The sequence below is a fragment of the Toxotes jaculatrix genome, chromosome 10, assembly GCF_017976425.1.
Source record: "Toxotes jaculatrix isolate fToxJac2 chromosome 10, fToxJac2.pri, whole genome shotgun sequence".
Lineage (NCBI taxonomy): Eukaryota > Metazoa > Chordata > Actinopteri > Toxotidae > Toxotes > Toxotes jaculatrix.
In genome coordinates, this window is record NC_054403.1 from 16443509 (window position 1) to 16467651 (window position 24143).

General features: G+C 40.3%; 1 protein-coding gene across 3 annotated transcripts in view; it reads right to left on the bottom strand.

Annotated features, from left to right (window-relative positions):
- The window catches only part of pcdh11 (protocadherin 11), a 114084-nt gene that overhangs the window by 79075 nt on the left and 10866 nt on the right, over positions 1–24143 (bottom strand). The window contains exon 3 of one of the 3 annotated variants that reach the window (XM_041048998.1): positions 19014–20995. The exons of the other annotated variants lie outside the window; for them this stretch is intronic. Within the exon in view, the coding sequence (XP_040904932.1) occupies positions 20912–20995 (84 nt within the window). The 3' untranslated portion in view covers positions 19014–20911. Of the gene's footprint in view, positions 1–19013; positions 20996–24143 lie in introns of those variants that run through there. 3 annotated transcript variants of the gene reach the window in all.

The window sequence follows — 24143 nt, forward strand, 5'->3', positions numbered from 1 at the left end:
CCAACTGTCTCTCTCTCTCCTCCATCTATCTGTGCACTTCCCTCATTGTACAATTTATCTTTCGTTCCTTCTCTCACACTCACTCCATCTGTCAGTTACTTCACCCTCTCCATCCCTCTACCATCATTTACCTTTTTCCATCCTAGGCCACTTACATCTGTCCTCGCTCTTCACCCGGCACTCCATCCCGGTGTCCCGTGCCTCCCCTCTATCTTTGCTGAAACTCAATCCCTATTGCCGCCTCTGCCTTTCACCTCACTCTCAATGTAAAGTGATTGATGCCAGGCTTGGGCTCTGGGCCATCCCTCCTACCACACACAAGGTTCGTCACACTGAACCCAAAGGGGATGCCGTTACTTCAAATAGGGAATTCAAACGTTTGGCGAACAAGCTGTGCCCACCCATGTCTGAGGGAAGGCAGGCTTGGGGGACCCCTTGATGGGGAGCACGAATTGGTCCACCAGAGTGCTCATTATGTCTCTGTAGGGACTGTCCTGCGGGGCATCCACTGTGTGACGGTGGAACTCATTACGCCAGGCAGCCACGGAGCTTGTGGCACCCAGAGGCAGCAGGGCTCGTTGCAGAGATAAGAAAGGGGAGGGCTGCCCAGATTACCCTTAATCAGAGGCACCTGTAGACAGTCAGCGCCTCCCTCATCATTGCCTTCCGTTAAGCCCCCACCCCTCCCAACGCGCACGCAGTCCTTCTTGCTGCTGTAATTATTGCAATTGCTTCACTTGACTTTCATTCCTGAGCACGGAGCTGCACAGCTTGCCTTCTAATGAGAAACCCAAGCTATGATCCGGAGGTGTTATTTATTTATTTAATTATTTATTCAACACAGCATGTATAATGTCAATTATTTAAATTAGTGTGATTTTAGCATGGTGTGCTCTGCAAAGCTCTCCCTACTGTGACTTTTCGGAATTCGACTCACGTCACACTCCTCATAGTGGTGGATGGAGAGTTAATTAAGTTTTAATGTGATATGTGCACCAAACTGAAGGGATATGATTCAAATCAACTGTTACTGAAACAGGAGGTGACACATATGGTTAAATTACATGAAAAAATCACCCCTGCAATGTCTTGTAAAATGAAAAGGTAAATGGTTCAGACAGTTCCTTAAACAATATGTACAGTGCAACTAAACAAACATGAATGGATTAGAAGAGCCTGCTGCAATTATCATTCAGATGCAATCAGTCGAGGTCTCAACGGCCAAAACTGACCAACTGCTTTGAGTTATATCATTTCAGTTATAGGTCAGCTCCGTCTGTGCAAACCAAACTTTGGAACTGATTATCTCATTCACTCAATCCATCACTTTTCATCCACCTGTAACCTGATGTGAAATTAGCACTACTTTAAGCTGAGAACAACACAAAACTCCTACTTGCCAATTTGCATATTAAGAAGTGTTACTGTCATTTGTTTGGGCAAATGTCTATTTCTAAAGATGACACAACAAACAAGTGTTGGCTTTGATGTGAGTTAGAGGGTGCTAGCTAAAGTCTGTTTTAAGTGCTGCAGAGATGTACAGTAGGGATTAATAAAAACAAGAGCGATGTGATGTGCATGACTGAACTACTTTTGTGATTCTCTCCTTCCTTGCACACCTCCCTTCAGGTGCTGAGACGTTCTTTGAAACCAACTGTCAAGCTGTTGTCTGTGCAGGCAGCATACAAAGAGTTCATCCAAAACCTGCACTTTATTTTTTTGAAGCGCTTGAATGGATATGTGGCTCGGCTTTTCTTATCACGCTGTTCGTGATATGTTTGCGACAACACTAACCAACATTAATCAGTGTTGTGCTCAGTCCAATTCTAAACATCCTGATACAAACCATATTATTAGAATATTGTTATTCACACTATATTTACAACATAATTACACTGCAGGGGGAAAGTAAGACTAGATATTAAAATACTTAAATTGCTGTTTTTCTGTCAAATTACATTTCATGTCACTAAATGGGTATTAGGAATTATAAAACCAAAAAAGCATAAATATTTAAACTCATTAGCAGCTAAAACTCCCCACCCACATCGTTCTATCATGTCACCCAAAAGATTCTACCTCAATTGAATTAACACGCCCACTTATAAACTGGTTTGCTGGATTTATGGTTTCAACATTTACCGTATGCATAAACATCTTTCTGTGATTACTTTTGGCTTTTTTTAGCTTCAATTCCCTATTTTCTGCCAATGTTAGCACCAAAAGATAGGATGTTGTAAATATACAGCTATACTTTACTGTGCATTCAGAATATAAACAATACAAAGAAATGGTGATAGGTTCTTTGGCGAAATAATAAAGCAACAAATAACTATTTGACAAAGTAACAGTTTATCATCACATAAATATCTAAAGAGTTTTGTCACTAATCACGGAACATGGCCTCATTATTTCAGCTTGATGAGCTGCCACACCTGACAGAAATATGACATGAATAACAAAAACAAAAGATTTGTGCTGAGAGGCTGATCAGCTCATTCCCTCGGTGCCCAGTAAGAAGACTTACTTCATGGGCTACACAGTATCTGCACCATGGGGGGAAAAAATCGAGTTCAAAGAAGTTGTCGTCTCACAAACTGGAATAAAGTGGTAAAACATTCACAAAACATTCAGGTTTATATGTGTTTTATCTCCAAGTTTAGTTGATGAAATGGAAATGCCACACATTTTGTTTTGCCTGCAGTGAAAAAGCAAAAGGTGAAACAAAGAAACAAAAAGCAGGAAATAGAAAAAAGGCACTTTCAACATAGAAAGACAATGTATTTTCAATCTCTGTCATGGTCACACATCAAAATCCCCCAAGTTTTATGAAACATGCCGCCCCACGAGCCTTCATTTGTACTTCGTTATTCTGTTTGTAGTTATGCAACTCTGAAAACTAAAAGCTAAGGGCTTATGACAGAGTTACTGAAACTAAATTGTCATAAATTTCCGCTGCTTACAAGATGATGGATTACATTCATCAGTGCGAGGCCTCTAATCTAATCTGGAGCTGCGCTCATCAAACTCCTCTCAGAGGAGGTATGCTGATCTGGGATCACTAAATATGTCCGTGTTTTTCTTCCATTTTTGGAATGATCTAAAGCTAAAACTGATGTTAGATCAGCATGGGCACTTTGGAAATAATAGCCCTGATCTCATTTATGCTCTGATGAAAGAGCTATAAAAGATACTACCACTGAAACAACTCAACATGATATCCAGCCTTTTTAATGCTTTAATAAATGAGAATTCTGCAATTCAGATAGATAGATAGATAGATAGACAGATAGACAGATAGATAGATAGACAGACAGTCAATAAACTGAATACCACAGATTTGCTTTTTCTTGAACACTGTTAATTGTAATACATTTGTGCTGTACTTCATTTTACACGTCTATGAAATCCTGCAATCTGGCTTCCAGTTTCAGTAGAAGTCTGCTATTAGGACACTTTTTGGCTTTCTCTCTCCCTGCCCACACATAATGGCACACTTGAGTTGTTAAGCCTGCCTTTCTGCATAAACCAGGGCCACAGTCCTCATACCAAACGACACCGGGACGTGAACTGTGTTGTAGTGTATTTCTTTTCTTCAGCCTGCCAGTACATTTGTTTTCATTAGATGGGATTGGTCAGCAGTCTAGGCCCTTGTGTCCAGTAATGGAGCGTACGATTGCAGGTCCATTATAGACTCCCAGTGAAATAAATGATATATTGATCCTAAATATTCTCCACTCTTGTGTCTCTGAACAGCTGTTACTTCCACCACACAAAAACCTTGATATGCATCTTCTTTAGGGAATATTCAGTGTACTTCATGCACCTCACTCATCGGGTGTAACTCAAACAAATGAAACTCTACAGGTAAATGTGGTATACTTCATGCAACATTTCTTAAGACATTAAGATCTTGCATAATAAGGCAACAGACTTGGTAAAGCAATCACGGCTAATGTAAAGCTGTAATGAAAACAAACTATGCGCAGAGGTGTGACACTGAGCATTAATGAAATTACAGAGCTGGAACTCAGCAGACTCCTCTCTGTATTGTGCACTGAAACAGAACAGGACAGGAAAGCAAGTGATGCATGCAAGTCACAGTCACAATTACTATTTCATTAAGGGGCTGCTGCCATTGGCAGACGTTCTCTGGCATTGTTGTGGGGAGGCTGGCACGGCATCGGCAGGGGGGTATAAGGGTTTGAGGGTGGCGGCAGCAGGGGGCTGAGGAAGAAGGGGGGCCATGGGTGAGGAAGGAACAGGCTTTAATTTGGGTCATCTCCCAGTCTGCACGAGGTCGGGTGACAGAGCCTCCTCTGCGCCTAATCTGAAAACACATATGTTGTACTGGGTATCCACCTGAATTAATTGCCCTAATTATTCGTGATAGAAGAAGGAGGGGGAGTCGGAGACAGAAAAACATTCTTAAAAAAATGGTATGGCATGTTAGTCCTGCAGAGAGTTATTGCAGTGGCACGAATGCATTTACAGAGATGGAGGCTACCTGTCAAGATGACAGGGCAGCTCTTAATTGCTTTAAAAGGGGGAACATGCACATGCTTTATGCTGAAGAGTGGAGTGTGGTTGTTTGGGGGTTGGGGGAGTGGAGGGGGGGTCTCGTTGTTACCACAAACACACACACGCACACATTGAAGCAGACAGGCGCCATGAGTCAAGATGCTGCCTCGGAGGCCACATTGCACTGTGCTAAACAGCTCTTATGTGTCTCTCATAGCAACTGTTCATACTTAGCCAGAAGGACCAACAATAGCTAATCAACTGCAAAAAACAAAAAGTTAAGAATGACTAGTTAGACAGGGACTAAAAGGTGAAAACAACACAAGTGGTAATTGGTAAAAATTAACTTTTGCTGTTGTAACATATTTTGACTGAAACTGGACAAAATGTTAAGTCCACTATTAAATCGAATAAATGGTCACAGTGGCATCCATGTGAGGCTAAGGATCACAAAGGGCTTGAGGGTGTTTGACATACAAATACTGAAAAAAAAAACTGTATATGAAAACATTTCTAACCCTTGCTATTATTTATTGTAGTAAAAAAAAAAAAAACAGGAAGACAACAAAAGGGTAAGCAGAGAACAACTCATAGTACAAATAGCTGGAATTATAGTTCATTACTGTTTATTTCTAAATTGCCTTCAGTTAGCCTGACCACTTCAGCCATCACAAAACTGTGGCTGATGGTAGCTAATTTTTGCAGGTGTTATACTGCACTTTATTCGTCTCACTTTATGTGTAACTGGTTATGTTAATAGGATTTCAACTCAATTTATTCAAGTGCTGATCAATGGCATGCAATCTCGGCACTTCATGCATTATGTATTTTAATGGAACTCACTTGCTTTATAGCTGAATGGCTAAAGGTTAACAGTCCCAATAGGTGGGACTCCCTGAAGACTAATCTGAACTTCAAACACAGACTTTTTTCTCTTCACAAGGCAAAAGCGCACAACAACAGAAAAGTTGTTTTTATCGCCACTTCTTATGGCTCATTGGGAGAAAGAAAGCGATTTATTACCCTACATCCTTTGCTCATATTAATGTGACTATAAATGCCCATAGACATTTTACTCTCTGTAGGAAGTGAGGCAGAAAAAAGGAGGAGTTAGAGGTTGGGGAATTAGTGAGAAGTATACTGGTGCAAGGGGGGGGAAGAGGGAGGGGAGAAGAGGAAGAGAGGGATGTGTAGGTGGGGTAGAATGAGAATATGGGAGGGAGTAGGATAGAAAAAGTGGAATAAAATCTCAGACCAACCACAGAGAGGGATGTGCCAAGTTTCCATAATTATGCTGCATTAACTGACCTTTTGATATTGAAAATAAAAGTCATTTCACCAGTCAGATCTTAAGCATCTCTCTGTGCGGTTTAACAAGGAAAACATCTAGGCGTTTCTAAGGGACCCCGTCTCGTTCCGCTGCCACTCCCTGCTCAATAAAACTGGCATGTTATTCCCAAGATGAGAGTCCCACTGGAGTACGCGAGGACTGTGAGGTAAAAACCCCTCCAGTGCCTACTAAATCTAAAAGTGGAAGACAGAAGGTGCTAGCGACATATCCTGTGAGGGTCACTTGGCAGTTTTCACCTTATTGTCTTCTCAGTCATCAAGATTTGCCTGTGGCTTTTGGAAAATGACGTTGAGCCGCCCATGAGATGACTTTTCAAAGTGCCATTTTTGTAACCATGGCAAAGAGGAGCTATATGGAGATTTCTGTCCGTTAGCAGTGTAATGGATTGTTGAAGCGATGTAAAGATTTGATCAGTGGTTATTTAGAAGCAATCCAGTGATGGAAGACTAAAAATGAAATCTCACTTTTTCAGGGTTTACAAGTGCTGCAGTGAGCCTCACAGCTGGCCTGCTTGAATATGGATTGCACTGCTGGGACATTTTACACTATTGCTAGGTAAACAAGCACGAATGCATGAATCAATTCAGAACAAGTTAATGGGGAAGAATCTGACTTGTGCAATCAAAATTTGGCTGCATTAGCCGCCATTATCATTCTGTCATTGTTTTAGTTTCACATGGATGAAAGTGGATTAATGGTAAGATGTACGATTGCTTAGGGAATAGGGGTATTTGGTGAGGCGAGTGAAAGCTTAAAGCTGTCAGAAAATCACTTAGTCGACAAAAGATTCCAGTCAGAAACATGACGTATAACCTGTAAAGAAGCACTTGCCTTCAACACAGCCTGAACTGGGGCCAGCCGTTTTAACTGGCGCCATCAGTCTCCTGCAGGTAATGCAATTAGATGCCACTAATATCTTGGGATGCTCTTCAAACTGCAAATGCACTTTTGCTAAATAGCACGCACTGTAATAACTAGTGACAGCACTCAAGGAGCCACACTGAAAAAGCTTTTGCATGCGATTGGTTCAAGTAATTGCACATACAATACACTCCCACTGATAGAATTTATGAACTGAAAACAGATGTTATCCAAATCTAGGCCGGCTTGTTTGCTTTGTTGCCAGGCTACAAACTTCACCTTTGGTGAAAATATTCATGGTAAATTTCTAAGATAGGCTTGGGCAATCCTAAAGTGCAATTACACTTCTGTGGTCTATTTGTTGGACCTCTGTCTATAGATCAAGTCATCAGGTTCATGACCCAGACCACAGACAAACTAATCTACTCACAACTTGCTGGCTGCTCTTTGGCTCAGGCCTGAACCTGCAATTAGCACTCCATTCTATCTAAACGGGAATTCAGGTGTCTTGGAACTCACTTTTCTCCCAGCGATGGAGCACTGATGTGTTTTATTTTTGTTTAACTTAAAACAACATTAAGGAAAATTAAGCTCTCTGGGATTATAAGCCTTGTCATTCATGTTTAGAATACAAACCGCCTACGGTACCTCCTGAGTAGCTTGAGGGAAGCTGTGGGGCTGTCAGACCATCGATGGCAATGCTCTCACTATCTTGTAACAGTCTAAGTCGCCCACACATCAGATGAAGACAGCCACCTTACTTAACACACACAAACACACACATACATACAAATGCACATAAAGTGCATCAAGAAAAATGCCTTAGGGCTACAGACATGAGTCGTGTATCATCAAAAGTTCACTGAATCACTGTAATCTCGGGCTAAATCGCTTCACTTGACGGATTAACTGGAATATCAAAGAACACAATGCAATATAACTAAACAGGGCTGATCAGGAGCTGTGATAGTGACTATGTATCCTGAGAAACATAGATAGAGAGACAGAGAGGGAGGGAATGGGATCTGCTTCTTGCTCCCACTATTCCCCTCAAGGCAACGTCAGGATAAATCTTCTAAGGGATTATCCCAGCTACACAATGTTCTCTGTTCTGCCCATTGTATGCCTCTTTAAGCACAATTGATAAATTAGTTGTTTATATTATGGATGGATAAAAGTCAAACACAGGATTTTCTTGTGATTCATCTGGTTTGGGAAGCATTAAGAACAATGGGCTGCGTGTGTTCTTCCCTAGCTAGACTCCACTGCGTAGACATTCATGAATCTGTATAAGATTACAAATTGGAGTGAAGAAATTTTTAGCATGCCAGAGAAGTTTGGCTTTTTTAAAAATACCTAATTGTACCTTGTGGATATGGTTTTCAAGTACTCAAACTTCAGCTGTGTTTCCAAGCTAAGGAAAGGGCACAGTGCCAGTAAGAGTCTGACAATGCTATACAGTTGAGATGCTCTGCTATCCTAATTCTAGTTTGCCTGCCAGCTCAATGGGGGCCCAAATCAGTCTTAAATGAGTTACACATGGGATCAGATATCTCTGTGGGAACCCTTCTGCTTTTAATTTAAGGTAAACTAATAGCTTCATTTATTTGTAATTAGAAAAAAAAAAAAATATCCTGCTTTAAAACTGTATCATGCTCTCCACTTTCTACTGGCAGCTCACTCTTCAATAGTTCATGAATTTTAATTCATTTTGGTGGTTAGGCCAATCCCCCAGTTGTATGAAGCGACAGAGAGTTTTAGTCAAATTGAATTACCCTCTCTGTGTTTCACTGGTCTCACCCCCTACCGTCCTCATTTCCTTCATTCTCCTCCTCCTCCTCCTCCTCCCTTCCTTTTCTCTTTCATTTTACTCTTCCCCTGTTTCCTTCTTTTACCCATCCCTTACAACTTCCTTGGTTTCTCCACAGACTTCCTCTAGACAGTAGTAAGTTGTATGTCTGTGTTTTAACTCTGGTTGCCCCCAGCACATGTAAATGACTTTGGCACTTGATGTTTGAAGAGAAAAGATGAAGAAAAAAATCCCTAAGTGCAAAATCAAACAGATAAGAGGCAGGAATTTTCACTTTGCCGGGGAATGTGTGTCTTGACATGCACTGCCTTTTATGTTTTCTTTTTAAAGTAGTCAAGGACAGTTAGTTTTGGAGGCATTCTATTCCTCAATCTTAAGGATACATTTATGGGTTTCCATTTCTGTTACATAAAGTATTTTTTAATGAGGAATCCTAAAGAAGACAACGGATATTGCTATAACTTTCACACTAAACCAAACTAATGTGTAAATGTTGGCCCTTGTGTTATCACCCAGCTCCATATGTGTGGTCCTGCACTCTGGAAATAGTCTACAGAGTGATCATCCATACATAAGCATCCAGCCACAGCCATATAATAAAAACCTGCTAGAGAGGAAATATCTCACATGCCAGGAAGTTGGTTGCTCAGTGTGTTTGAGGCTATACTGCCATATGACCCACATTACACCAAGTCATTCAAATGACCTCTGAGGTGTTATCTCCAAAAGGCAAACATAGCAGCATTAATGCCCCCTCCTTCTTGCCAAGGATGCCAGAAAATATCTGACTTTGCAAAGATCCAGTCTCGCTGCATCTGCAAATTCACATTTTCAAGGTCAAATGTTGTATCAGGTATATGGAAGATAATGTTGTTACAATAAATTATGGGAATACATCTCTAACAGAGCTCCAGCTGAATAAATCGATGGTTGAACAGTCCTCAGTGATAAAAGTAAGCACAACCCAGCATGTGCTATGGTATGGACAGCAGCAACTTTGATGAGATTTAGAAAGAACATCATGAACAAAAGGGATGAGATTTGGTTGGAGTTCATGGAATCTGGCAGTCTTTTGTACATGGCCTATACTCAAGGAGGGGTGACAGGCATAAGTAAGTAAGGAGTTAAGGTTAAACGTACAGTGAGATTAAGATTAACATTGAGACTCTGGAATCTAAAAGGGTAAGAGGTCAGGGTCTGTCTCATGATCCATCCTAAGAATCTGTTCTTAACTTCTGGCGTGGAGCACATTGTCCTTCTCTGACCTGGATCATCAGCAGTAAACCCATTAGAAAGAGAACACCAGATGACAGATACTCCAGGATCATGCTGAGTATTCATCTGCCACATTTGTCTAAGTGACAAAGCACTTCCTGCTGGCAGGGAGGGTCATCTTACAGGGTTACCATGCATGTGGCCAACGGGTACGTACTGTACATAACTCAAAATCAACTCTCTTGATCTCATTGACGATATCCTTCATCTATTATGACCATCCATGAACACATCCATCCACTGAATCCCACAGAGGCTTAATTGACGTTGTCTGGAGGGAGACACTGGCCTCCATTTCATCCCAGCGTGTGTCTAAGCTCTGAGACAAGCGGTTGTACATTGACAAGTGGATAAAATCTCCATAACTTAACCAGAGAGACTGGACACCCCTGGCAATCTCTTTGTTGTGTCTAAAAATAGTGGGTCCCAATGGTCTCTCTTGGAAAAAAGCAGAGGCACACTTCATTATTTCATTATATCACTCCACTCTGATTTACATGCACACCAGAGGAAGAGCAATTTTTATCTGAGCGTCATGGCTGTGGCGAGGAGCTGTGTACTGATCCCCAGCAGAATAGCAAGACACAAAAACAAGCCAGATATCCACTCAGTGCATCCTGCCCTCAAGAGAGAGACATGATCTCATGTTATCCATGTTTCCCCCTAAGCATTAAGGCATGTATGCATCATGTCAATGAGACCTGGACTAGGAAACTCAGCCTTCTCAGTCACCATGTTAAATAATGTATCAAGCTAGGACCCGAGTTTAATTTGAGACAAATCCAGAATTCAGTGTTGCATCATCTTTTCTGATGCACTCTGCTTCATTCACTTGATGTTTTATTTTCCCTATATGTGATGCATACTTAAGCACTTGAATGTACTTGCATATTCCCTATGAAACTGTGTATGCATAATTCTTTTTTCATCTTATTGCACTGACTAACTGACATTGCACTGCATTACTGTGCACTTCCATTGATAGTTGCCATTGAACTACTTGTGACCTCAGTGACTCTCCCTTTGTGCAGTCAGCACCCATGGCAAGTACATAGCAGTATTAGACACATGAGTACTAGCCTACTGTGCAGCATTCATTGATTACATTGTATATCATATCGTTGTCTAGTTTAAAACAAATGAGGTTGGCTGAAGCATAAAAATATGTGTATTCTGGAAGATATCAGCAAGAGCTGGCTGCATCCAGACAATGATTTGTTGGAAGAAATACACTTGACTGGAACTTTAATTGGTTACCAGAAATCTACCTTATGTCCTGTAAGGAGGGAACAACATGTTTTCTTGAACCTCCCAGGACAATAGGGTACTAAAAAATCAGGGCCTGTTCTCATAGGTGTATTTAATCATCCTGACACTCTTCTCAAACATGTTATCAATGACCAATGTTTGCATTGAGGAGGAATCCCACAAAAGACTCCCAGAGGATCTGGAGACATTGGTCGATGTGAGTCACCAAGGGGGGGTCAAACAAATGTGGTGTGTCTGAGTGACCTTAATCACTTCCAGGTTCATCCAGGCTCGGATTTCACTTGTGTGCCTTATTTCAGGTCACTGCCTCAAAGTCAAAGTAGGGCACAGTCATTATCTGAGGGAGCATAACACAATCATCCACACAATACAATAAGGTCGGCACAATTCACTGAAGTGTTGTCCATTACATCTGGGCTTGAACACATGTGTGCTCCATCACAAGCAGCGCCTGTCTATATGCGTGGAGCATAGATAATATATATAGTGAATTTGTCTGTAATACATGTGCAGCTCTCCTAGATGCTTGGCTTTTTCTCTTTCAGGCTGAAAACAGAACGTAACCCCAATCACCGTAAAACACAGGCAGAGAAAAACTGCTTTGGAGAGACCATTGTGGAAATTCCATAGTATAGCCTGTATACGTGGACTTTTACAAATAGAAAGAAGAAGTGATTATGAAAGCGGTCAAATTCTTGCCTCATTGGTTTCATTTGCTAGAGAAACTGCAATATTCTATCACGATAAAGTACAAATGAAGTCAGTTCTTTTGTTTTTTTCTTAAAAAGTCATGACTGCAAAGGGGTGTTAAAAGGGGCATCTCAAGGGGTGTGTGAAAAGAACCAATCTCCCTCAAAATTCATGGCGCAGCATGTCGTGAAGCCATATCACTTCATAATGACTGTCTGACCAATCAAGCAACACAGACCTTTGCCACAAAAAAACTGTCAAAATGACGTGTAATAATCCGTCTGACTGATCTTGGGAATAAGTTGCTGCTCTTTTTGAAGACTGCATGCACATAAATTCTTTATGACCATCAGTGAATATCACACGCATTATTTAAGAAGAGTCTTCAAAATAACCCTGATTCTATTATACTTTCATGTCTCAAGCTCTAGCTATCCTTCCACTTTATTGCAGAACAGGATCTCAGACACTGTAACTATATTTTATATTACTTATCAGGCCAGGCTCGGACCGGGGACTCAAATGCAACAACTCGACGCTGGCTCAGGTGAGTAAAGGGAGGCTTATTCACAAGCAGGGGTCGGTACACGGTGGTCAGAAGAATAAGGCAAAGGTATCCAAATCGTTAGGCAAACTAGAGAAACACAAGGGGAAAAACTGGGTCGAAAAACACTAGAAAACACACGAGGAAAATACTGCTGGAATGCTTGCCACAAGGATGAAGACGAACTGGCAGAGAACAAAGGGGAAGACACGACTAAATACAAGAGGAGGTGGAGAGACAATGGGAAACACGTGCAACACATTAGGGCGGGGCCAGGTAATCAAACAGGTGGGAAACACAGGAGGGCAGGAAGTAATTCTGAAACGAGACACAGGTTAGAACAACAAAGTAAAACAGGGGCACACAAACTAGGATGACAAGCGGGAATGAAAGCCATAACCTGATTCAGGTTCTAGACGTGACATTACTACCTACTGTATATTAAAAGCAACGTGTTATTCAGGTAAAGGTATTAAAGAAAGCAGAGCTGCTTCTGATGGAGAAAAGCGATTAAGTCAAAACCTTGTTAAAGGCTTAGTGATGTTTGCTTTTGTTTGCTATGCAAGTTAATGCGGTGGTTTCGACGAGCCAACGGTGTCCTAACACTGCTACGGGCAGAGATCCAAGCTGTTAGAATGAACTGTAGAATATGCGTTACCACGGACCGGCATTAGTTTTTTTTGTGGTTCACCATCTATCATTCCCTGCTAATGGCTCTATGCATACCTCCTAGCTGATATGCAACCAGTTTTCATACACATCTCAAGCACATGACATGCAGTACATTTTTATTATGAGGAAGCACTTAAATAGCACAGCACTAATGACAAGAAAAAATGTAATTACTGCATTAATCATAGCAAGTATGACACAAAGACATCAAGCTGTAGACATATTTGCAGTTATAATGTATAACGGTGGGTCTCATACAAACTGCTTTGAATGTAATCAGATTTCCACGTTTCCTTCAAATGCTTGTTTCAGGGTTTGTTTTTTCAAGAATTCACTTTGAACCTTTTGCTTGTCACTGGATGAAGTGAGAGCACACAAAGAAAATCAGCATGTTACTGTGTATATGTGGATTAACTTTGCACTGTGTGCATGCTTGAGCGGGATGCATTTGGGGCCTCTGCTTGTCTTTTGTGTTTCTGCCCCAGATTGAGCCTGACAGCTATGTACAATATCCTGTTACAGAACACAACTGCACAAAGAAAGAAGGGGAAGCATCAAAATGCTTTGGTTAAACAGTCCTTCCGTATGTGCAGACCTTTCCACAGTCATCCCGCTTATGCCATGCAAAACTCTAATTAGGCAATGGGCTGATCTCATTAGTCAAATGCTTTTGTTGCAGGTGTCCAGTCCAAGCTGAGAAGATTGCCAGAGGCAGAAGGTTAGAGAGGTGGGCTTAGCAAACCAATATAAATGACTTAATGGCTTACATGCAGTCATGCTTACAAACTCCATGTAATCAGAGGTACTGCATTGCTACAGTTACTGAAATGACACAATGACACAACACTGCATGTAGTTGCTACGCTGAAATGATGAGAATGCAAATCTAGTGAATAAGAGGATTGACACCTATTCTAAGTTCGAGTATGGTCGATGTCGTGTGCAAATGATCAACTGTTTCGTTTTTCTTTCCTTATTTTTCACGTTACAACATAGAAGACAAAGGGCTTGCCGCTATCATAGACAGAAGAGGTCAGCACTGTTCTGTGCTGAAGTGTTACATTTACCCTGGAGTGGATTTCTGGGTTCATAGTGTATGTGTCATCACATTGAAGAACAGGCCGCTTCAAAAACACGACTACATACGGAGACATCACTCAAGGCATGTCTTCTCGCAGCTGGATATGGTGTTTCCAACGCTCCACGAAAGGGGGTGTTTGAAATGCAGTGATTAGCGCAGTGTCCAGTTAATTTTAACAGGGTTTGCAATGGGACTAATCAGGAATTAAGAGTCGGCATCTACTTTAAATCACCTTCTTTACGCATTTGTGGGGGGATACTGTCAGGATAGAAAAAGGCAATTGTCTGCGGTTTCCTGATTATCCTCTGCAAAAGCCTATAATCTGGCTGAAAGTACTCAAAGAGTCAAGCAGCAAAATAAACAACATTGATTATCATCCCACTGTTCTTTTTTTTTTTTTTTCTTCGAAGTGGACCCTGCAGAGTGGGAGGGAGTTGGAGGCTAAGGTTGCGCCTTCCCCCGTCAGCGCCATCTGCTTGGGCAAATGTTAAGGCAGGCTAAATACCCCCTGAGTCCTCTGTTCAAACCAGATTATCAGCTATTCTAAGGAGACGGACGAGCATCTTATCATCTCCCAATCTCTTTTACAAAAGCAAATCAAGAATTCGGTACGAGGATTACCAGGATTAAGGAGGACACAGACGTGGCTCTCCTTGGACAATGTCTTAAGATGTTGCCTTTCAGTCTGGCCACCTTCAGCTTGCAAACATGCAACGACTGAATCCTGTCATGGCACTGTCTTTAACACAATTTGTTTAAGCTAAAACATCGGTTGGTCTTGTGACATATATGGCCATAGTTATTATGTCGCTACACAATACATCTAGTATGGCACTGCATTTTTGACTGTTGGGAACTGAACTCATTTAGTTGTACAGCTCAGTTACTCTTCAGAATAGAGCCTCTGCTTTACACAAAATCAACAGCATCACATAGCGCTGAACACTGACCCACAGTGGGACGTGGCTTGGTTTGAAAACTGCATTTATTAGCCGCAGCAGCATGATAGATTGCTGGACAGGTTTTCCACTGTATGCTTCAAAGAGAGTAAAATGAGGGACGAATTTCAATGCAAACAGCCTCTTTGTAGCTGCACCTTCATTACAGATGGCCACAGAATGCAGACGCACCACAAATGACCTCGTAGCTCAAAAAATATATATAAAAACATTCACACACACACACAAAAAAAAACTTTCAAGCTACATTCAATCTTGCCTTCTCTTTACTATATTTGTCTTTGTGTTCAGGGGGGATTAGTGTTAAATCTACATGGGCAAAACTAAGGTCGAGACCATGTGATTACTTCAAAGAGGGGTGGAGTGAGGGCAATGGGGAGGGTGGCTGTCTCCTAAAGAATGCTTGTAAAGCTGACTTATCCCTCCTGTAACAACTGGAGTAACATACATTCAACAAAACAATCAAGCATTGACAAAACCATGCCAAAGCACCAGCAACTACATCTCCAAACATTTTGTGTGATTGTCAATCACGAGGACATTATTAATCCTGCATGAGAGATCAATGTGGATTTCTCTACCTGAGATATTTCAAGGAAGACAGAGACGTGCTTACTGTCTCGCAGGCACACCAGCAAACCATATGCTCCTTGCACACTATCAGCAACTACTGCTTTAGATCACACTTTTAACAAGGAACAAACAATTGTACAAGCAATCGATGTTCCTCAGATCCCCGCTCCACAGTCACACCTCGTTTAATCAACAGAATTGTTTTCAATGAAAACAATCTCCGGGCTGTAGAGCTACTCAGTGTCTCAGAAAGAACCACTCGGCGGGCTTCCACACTGATTTGATTGTTGCACACACAAAGGTAGCTAGACCACCGCAGCTATGGGGGATGATTGAATTATTCAGTTTGGCAGAGATTTGGCAGCAATTGTGTGGAGTGTTGCCTTGAGTGGAGTGCAACAGAAAGACAGCATCTTCTTGTTTCCTGCACCACTGCACAACACATGCATAAATAGCCCCTGCTCAAACAGTCAGTATTGCTTCAGGACAACTTCACATCATACCCTGAACAGGCTTGCTGCTTGGCTAATTGACCTACACCTCCCCATAGACACTCTTAACATTAAATGCCTTAAATTGAAGCATCTGTATCATTTACATTTCTATATTTGAGAAAGAGATTTTTTTTAGTGCAAGTACAAAACCACAAAATACACAGGCTTTTTTATGTAGCTGATATCACCATAAAAAACATACAAATGTGTTAAAAATTTTAAGAGGATATATCTGAATGCTATACAAAGGCAGCTGAACTTGCTTGAGGTTCTATGTCTGAGATGTTTCACCTCTCATCCGAAAGGTTTCTTCCTCAGAGGAGAGGTGAAATACCTTCAACAACCTCAAGCAATTCCAGTTGACTTCGTGGTGCACATAAAAATACCATGACCTGGATGACTGAGAATCTTCACAGACTTATGAAGTTATGAGTATCTGCCTAAGTCCCCATTCTCAAATTTGCAACTTATAAAAAGAGAGAGAAACAAATCCATACAGACTTTCACTGATTTCATACAAGTTTGAAGAAATAAAACATCCACAGTGATTCTCAGATTACTCAGTGCGCATTACTTTTAAAAAGTTAGCTGAGACAGCAGCTACAGCAATAATTTAGTTCAAACAATCTGTAATCTTGAGTTGTCATTCTATACTGTCTGCAGCAGATGACGGTGACCTCAGCAGACAATCTGAGTGACTTGTAAAATCAATGCAATGTGAAGAAAAAAATGGGTTTTGCCATCTCGATGGCTCCTTTGCGATGTTATCCACATGAATAACGAAAATGTTCTAGTTTTATGTTACATTTATCAGAGGGAAAGAAATGATAACAGGGGTGAGGTACTGATTGCACTGATTGCATTCCCAAGGTTGTGGAAAGTCACTGGGCCAGCCATGTCCACTTTTTTTCACAGCAGTAAACTTTATATGTGGTTTGCAATTCAACTTAGAACTTACATTTGTAACAGACAATAAACATGTATGCTTGAAAATTGCAGTGCATGTAAAGGTTTTACAAGAAAATGCTGCATTTAGCAAGCTTAGCTGAAGAAGCCTATAGGCATACCACGAATGGTAAAATAAAGAAACTGAAAAAAAGGGGAAAAAAATGCAATTAATGAAGACCATATGGATAGCCTCACCACCACAGCAAAATGAATTGCTGTGTGTCTGTCTGTGTAAACTCTGGTGTGTAGGTCTGTATATTGCTCCATCTGCAGACATATCATTGCATTATATGTAATCAAAGTTACTACATATAACTAGCTTCCTGGCCTGTTAGATGAAATTGAATACTGCGTCCTCATAAATCATGAATCAATATGTCAGCAAAGAAACTCTGGAAACACTTCCCTCCACGACATACTGTAATACAACCACGGAACAACCTTTAAAAGTCATTTTATAGATGGTAAAAATCACAGGGAATGCACTTAATGTGAGCTGACCAAAATCACAAGCGCATGCTGAGACCCGTAACAACTGCACATGTCTGTGGGAACAGAGTAGCAACAATGAAATAGTCCAAAGACATACCAAAGACATTTTCTGTTATAAACCAGACCGGCAACTCCTGCTTCCACTAAATCTTTTTTTCCCTTCCTCCCATCCCTTCATTCTCATCTTTGCCTTTGCACTGCGAAGCAGAAGAAAAATCCATTTATCGCCTACTCTATCTTCATGCACAAATGTTAAGACTCATTAATGCTGTGGCTTTGTTGGAGTTTTATTTATTTATTTATTTATTTATGGCTCATTTGAAAACATTTCATTTCTTAATTATGCATAACAGGAAAAATCAAACCATAATTTATCTAGCTCAAAGAGATACAACTACCTTATGATCTGCTCAAGCTCTCTGTTTTTTAAGTAAGAATGAGGCATTTAGTAGGTTTACATTTATCTATTAATAGAAAGCTGACATTTATGCACTCTCCATACGAGAATGCTCTACTTGAGTCTGCACCATTTTTTTCAAATCACCAAGGACACTTTCCCCGAGGGAACTGATTAGCTCTCTCTCAGTTTTAAAATGTGAAGTAACTTTGATAAGCAATTAAACATTTTCTGTTGTCTCTACTCTGGCTTTGTTTTATGCCTTTCAAGTCTGTATTTTTGGATCAAATCCGCATAAACACTGCGTAACATTGTGTTAGAGCAGCGGTTGTACGTTCTAGCATCAATCTTCCTCTCAGATGTGTAACACTCTGTGTTTGCGCACTACTGTACATCATAATAGCAGGGTTATCATTATCAAATGATCATTATCAGCTCTCATGGAGGAGAAACGAAAAAAAAAAAAGTTGTGTTGTTCCAAAAAAAGCTTCCGTTCTGCCGTTTTCTGTCTGTGCACTTCAAAGGATGTGCTCCCACCAAATTTCCATAACTTTTTATCTGTAATCTGTTCCTAATGAGCAATGTATATCTAAGCCATTTCTTCATTTCTTTCTCCCAGTCAAGTGCTATATTGTTGCAAAATGCAAAAGAAAAGGAGGTATGGGCAGTTTTTCTGTGGCTGAAATGAGCCAATTAATGCTGTCCAAGCCAACGCAGCCACACATGCTTCTGCAGGCCACAGCCTGTTTGACCTACTGTAAATGCTGCTAGCTATCTATATATGAGAAAAACAAATTATTATTCTACAACATGTGTTTTGCCTCATTTTAGTCTTACTGTTCTCACCAAGCGGATACAGTATAGTGTGCAGAAAACTGAACAGTCTGAGTGATGCAGACTAATATTGAAAGCTCAAAATGAATAAGAAGAGTCATCAAAATATGCAATACAATGCAAAAGACTTTAATAAATTTCATAAGCGCACACATACATAAACAAAACATTTACAGTTTTCTCCACACTGGCAAATCAAAGTCAATTACAAAGATCATGTAAGGTGCATATTGTACTTCACATTGAATAAAAGTGAGGTTGTCTGTCTCTCTTACAAGGACAAAGGATCTCCCCATCTATGAGTTTTTTTTTTTCTTTTCCCCAAAGATCAGGCAAATCTAATCATTACACAGTGCTAGGATGCTATGTATATTTCATACTGTGGCTCCTACGCAGTAGTGAATACATTTGATACCATAATTACATGAATATACCTCCTTCAATAATAACAACCTGTCTCACAAAGAGGTGACATACATAAAATTAAAAGCTTTAAAATAGACATAGTCTGTAGAACCATGACATATTAAGACTGGAACAAAATCAAAAAGGCTTCCAGACTGCGCAGAAAAATTATTTAATTATATATAGTCTCTCACAAGAGGGAAAACAGCCCTGGTCCAGTCCATCTGTACAGTTCCAACTGACTATGCAGGCTATGTCCATTTTAATGACTCTAATTAGATGGTTATATGTATGTACTGTAGGTGCCTTTTAGGCCTTACCTATCAAAGCAGTCTTTAGCTTACCAATTAACAGGACTATCGAACAACAACGCTGCTAACCCATCAAGCCAGTTACTGATGTGTACTGTATAAATTACTCTAGTCAGGACATACTGTACCATAATGATTCTCTTGGTGTAGAAATAGTAGAGGCAAAATGATGCTCTGAACAAAAGGCCTAAGAAGTAGTAAGTGCACCATAGTGGAATTTCTGTGAAATGTTAACTTATTGCTGTTTTTAAACTGAAGCCTGGATTACCTTTTCATTTTGGTGTTGAGTGTTCTTCTCATCGGAAAATTTCTTTTGTCAGTGTAAATAAGTGCACAAAGTCGAGTCATTTTTGCTTAAGCCCACCAACTCATATTAAGGACTGCCTGAGGATTATTACTATTCTTTTTTTTTTTTTTTTTTACCATCTGGAGTCATTTTAATATGGATCTCACAGGTTAAATCACTTCTGACTTAGGAATCGAAAGCGACACACAAAAGGTTAGGCTTAGTGCTCTTCAAATCTGCCCTACATAAACAGCTTTTGATTATAACCCCCAGGAGTTAGTCCCTTGTGATTGTGGCTTAGCTCAGAGTATTAAACTTGTCCTACCATTCCACCCAGTGTAATAACAGCATGGCGATCAGTAGCTCAGTTGTAAAGCACTATAAATGTGGTCGTTTTGTGGGGCCATGCATATTTCCGTAAAATTAGCCACACTCTTTACTAACAATGCTATCAGTGGCATCAAAAGTGGGACAAAAAGAGGCGAAAGTTGACAGAAAAGGTACACTGTGATGTGGGCTCAATACTAATGTAAGCCTACGGGTTGTAGACCTTGCAGCATAAATACATTAGAAGTCATTAGTTCCATGAGCAAGCCCAGATAGAGCCACGTCAAATGATACAAAAGTCAGAAAGTAAGAAAATAAAATGGCCACCAGGCAGTTTTGAAAACAAGGCAAATAAATGGAATCAATAAATATAAACACCATCAACTCTGTGATAGATATACATACATACATATAAACATACTTTACAGATCTACTGACTGTATTTGACACCTATTTTACAGCGTGGGTGCTGGAGTGGGACATTTTTCGAGGAGGGTTCAGGGCATACAGTATCATCCTCACTGACAAAGGTAAGTAATAGCATAGGACTCAAAGCATTTCAAACTTCCAACAGATTCACAGGAGGAGCTTTGTCAAGTTTCAGGCAGGCAACATGAAGCGTCTCTCTTTTTCTGAGATTTTTTTCCCCCCTCCAAGTTCATATTTTCTCTCGATTGTATGAAGAGGTGGGGTTTGAGGCTGCAAAGACAGTAAAGTACTTGTTTCACCTCTTCGGTTCTTGCCTTCCTTCATTCCTCCCTCTGCCCTCTCTCTCTCTTTTCTCTCTTTTTCTCTCTTTAGGTAGTGCGAGCTAGAGATTGATTTTAATCCTGTGGGAGCGAGCTGTACCTGTGCCACAGAGTGTGCCATAGTGTGGTGGTTTCAGTGCCGTCTCCTGAAATATAGAGAGACAGACAGATATAGGGAGATTGTAGTTACAATATCATCGAGCTCTGAGCAGCCTAAGCTGTAGTCTTATCAGTGCGAGGCTACGCTGAACACTGAATAAAAAATCTCTGAAGAGAGTGTAGAAGATAAAAAAAAAAAGCATTCTTCAAGGCACGGCTGGCAATCAAGTCATTATCTTGTCAGGTTTCCTTGAAGAATGCTACAGGTGTCACAAGTTTGTGCATTTTTCCTGTACTTATCAGAGCATGCAATCTTATCCAATTATCACTCCCAATTTGTCTTTTTGTCTCCCACCACACCAGTGCAGCACTCTTCATTTCCCCTCAAAAAGCCTTTTGGATCAATTTAGGCCCACTGTTTCTTTCGGACCCTTGCCAGTGGGTCCTCTGATATGTACAGAATATGACATTTTGCTGTTCCTCGGAAAGTTAGCAACACATCTGCCAGTATATGAATCAAGAAGAATCTGACCTAACAGTGCTTACATTACCAAGGCACAGTGAGCACAGATGCAATGACTCAAAAGAAATAAAACTGAAAAAACAAGCAAACAAACAAGCAAACAAAAAACGAAAACAAAACAATGATAATAAAATAAAAATAGAATAAAGTCATAACTAGTTGCTAGGACTTAATACTGGCGTCAGATTTGATTAACAAACCTAGTTAGCCATTTAAAATCATTGCTTCTACCTCTGACTATGCACCCGCTATGAGTCAGCACAAGCGCTTTGTCATCAGACTATGGGTGGCTAGTGTGAAAGGCCGATACCTTCACCCACACAAATAAATGATGCTATGCAAAAATTTTGTTCACTTCTGCCCTCGTTATCTGCACGCATTTATCTCATGATCTTTTTTTATAAAGGTAACACCATGAATTGCATTATAAATAAAGCAAAACAACAACGCTTATGGTCTACGGGGTATTTAATCAAACTGTAATGTATGCGTATGTGATACTACAAGAACACTAACAGCAGTTTCTCCAATATTGAGCCATAGGAGGTTACTTTCGTTAAGCAGCGACCCTTCGTGCTCCGTGGCCCCAGAATTATGGGCCAAACAAAGGAATGCATTAGCCTTTTTATTCCTTGCATATTCATGGTGATGTCTGAGATCACTCAAGCAGGGTGGTACTCATTTGATCTGCCTCCGCTAAAGCACATACTCTCACAAGAGCTCCTCATCACTGGAGGCAGATTGACCTCTAATATCATGGGGTAGGGGTTAAAAGAAAATGATGAGATGCGTAAAAACTGAGAAGAGAAGGGAGGGGAGGGTGGAGGTTCGCAATTGCAAATACAGCTCTCGCTGTATAATGAAGCCATATGGTGGCACAAATCTGTAGTCTCTGAAGTATTTTTACAAGCTTTACTCTTTATCAGCTACATCTGTAAAGTCCCCAAAAACATTTTGGTGACCTTCAACCATAATCTCCTCTTGTGCCCCCATTGTTATTCCATGGGTGGGCTTTTTGTCTTTGTGTTATTTTCAGCTGCATTAGTTGTGTGGGAGGGTGTGGGGAAATGAGAGATCACTGTAAAGGCTAAACTAAACCAGTGTCTGTCACTTCGATGAATAAAAAGGAAAAGACGACAGCCTGCCTATGATCTTTGCTTTTCGACTTGGACTTGGTGTTAGGTTTAGGCTCAAGAGACCAAATACAGGTTTTGTTTTTAATAGCTACAGTTGAAATGATCTCGACAAACTCAAGAGTGCTCACATATTTTTACCTCCTCATTTAAAGGCAGCAACCACACTTTTTCAAGAAGTTTTGTATATAAGTGTTCTTCTTGAGACTTTGAAAATAGATTTTCTTCAAAGAAGCATAAAGATGAAATCAAGCAAACATGAAATCATAAACGGGCCTCAACAAACAGGACTGCTGGTCAACTACTGCCACATCACTTCGGATCCTGAGAACGTGTCTCACCCAAGGATATTACAAGGCATCACTGATAATCTTAAAGGACGGATGCCTTTTTTTTCTTCTTTCTTATCAGCCTCATTCGAAACCTAATTACAGTGATTTTAATCATACTGTATTACGAGTGATTAACCCTTTAGTGCATTTAATTAACCTTTGCAGCCACCAACTCTCATCATGCTATTTTTTCCATGACACAGGCTTTAAATAAGCACACTTAAAACTAGTGGGAAATCTAAAGTCTAAAGTGGGAGGCATCACTTGTAAATTGCTCAAGGGGACAGAAAAATTTTGATGTATTATCAGCCTGACATCACTGAAGATACGGTTGGTGAGTAGAACCAATGAGGACAGATTTTTCTTGATAATATTCAAATGCCGGGAGCATGTGACACCAAAATATGAGGATATTGTAGGCATTAAACCTGACCTCTCACAGAGCAATGAATAAATATACCTAGAAAATAATCAGATACAAACATAGGCTGATATAGTGAAACACAAGATTTGGGAGGATGTTTACTAATCATATATTCATTGATTTTACATTATCCGCACAAAAATACTCCACTCTAATCAGCAACATAAGTGAAAATCAATTTAAATCCTTGATGCATAAAATCCATGACAGATAATAATGCAGAACTGCAGAACACAGACTGAATATTTCTGCATATTTCAGGGCAGTCACTGACAGTAAGAGGTGAAAATCATTCTGACAACTCATCAGTGTGTCGTATAAACACATTATGAATTAAATCTTTGGTACCAAGGGCAATGTAGTAGGCTTATGTATAATGTACCATGGCAGAGCATAGCTTTAACCAGGGTTTCAAATAAAAGGTGGATGAAGGGAATGACTATCAACTCTGTGTGGGTGTCTTCATAAATTACCCTAAGCACAATACTTCACAGGATCAACAGTCATTTACCAAAACTATGCCATGAGGAATTTTAACGCTTTCTAGATGTCACACAGAAGCGTATTGGAAGCAAAAAGGCAGAAATGAACCAAAGATCTGAAAAGTGTGCGCAATATGAGGCTAGACGCAAACAAAAGCAAGCACCTCATCAAACAAAATCAATTATTGATGCAATATCATGAAACTGACCCAGAATTGGATGAATGGCAGTTGTGATAATTATGATCAAAACAGTAACAAAAATGAAAGCCAATGCAACCAAGCAACAACCAAACTCCCCA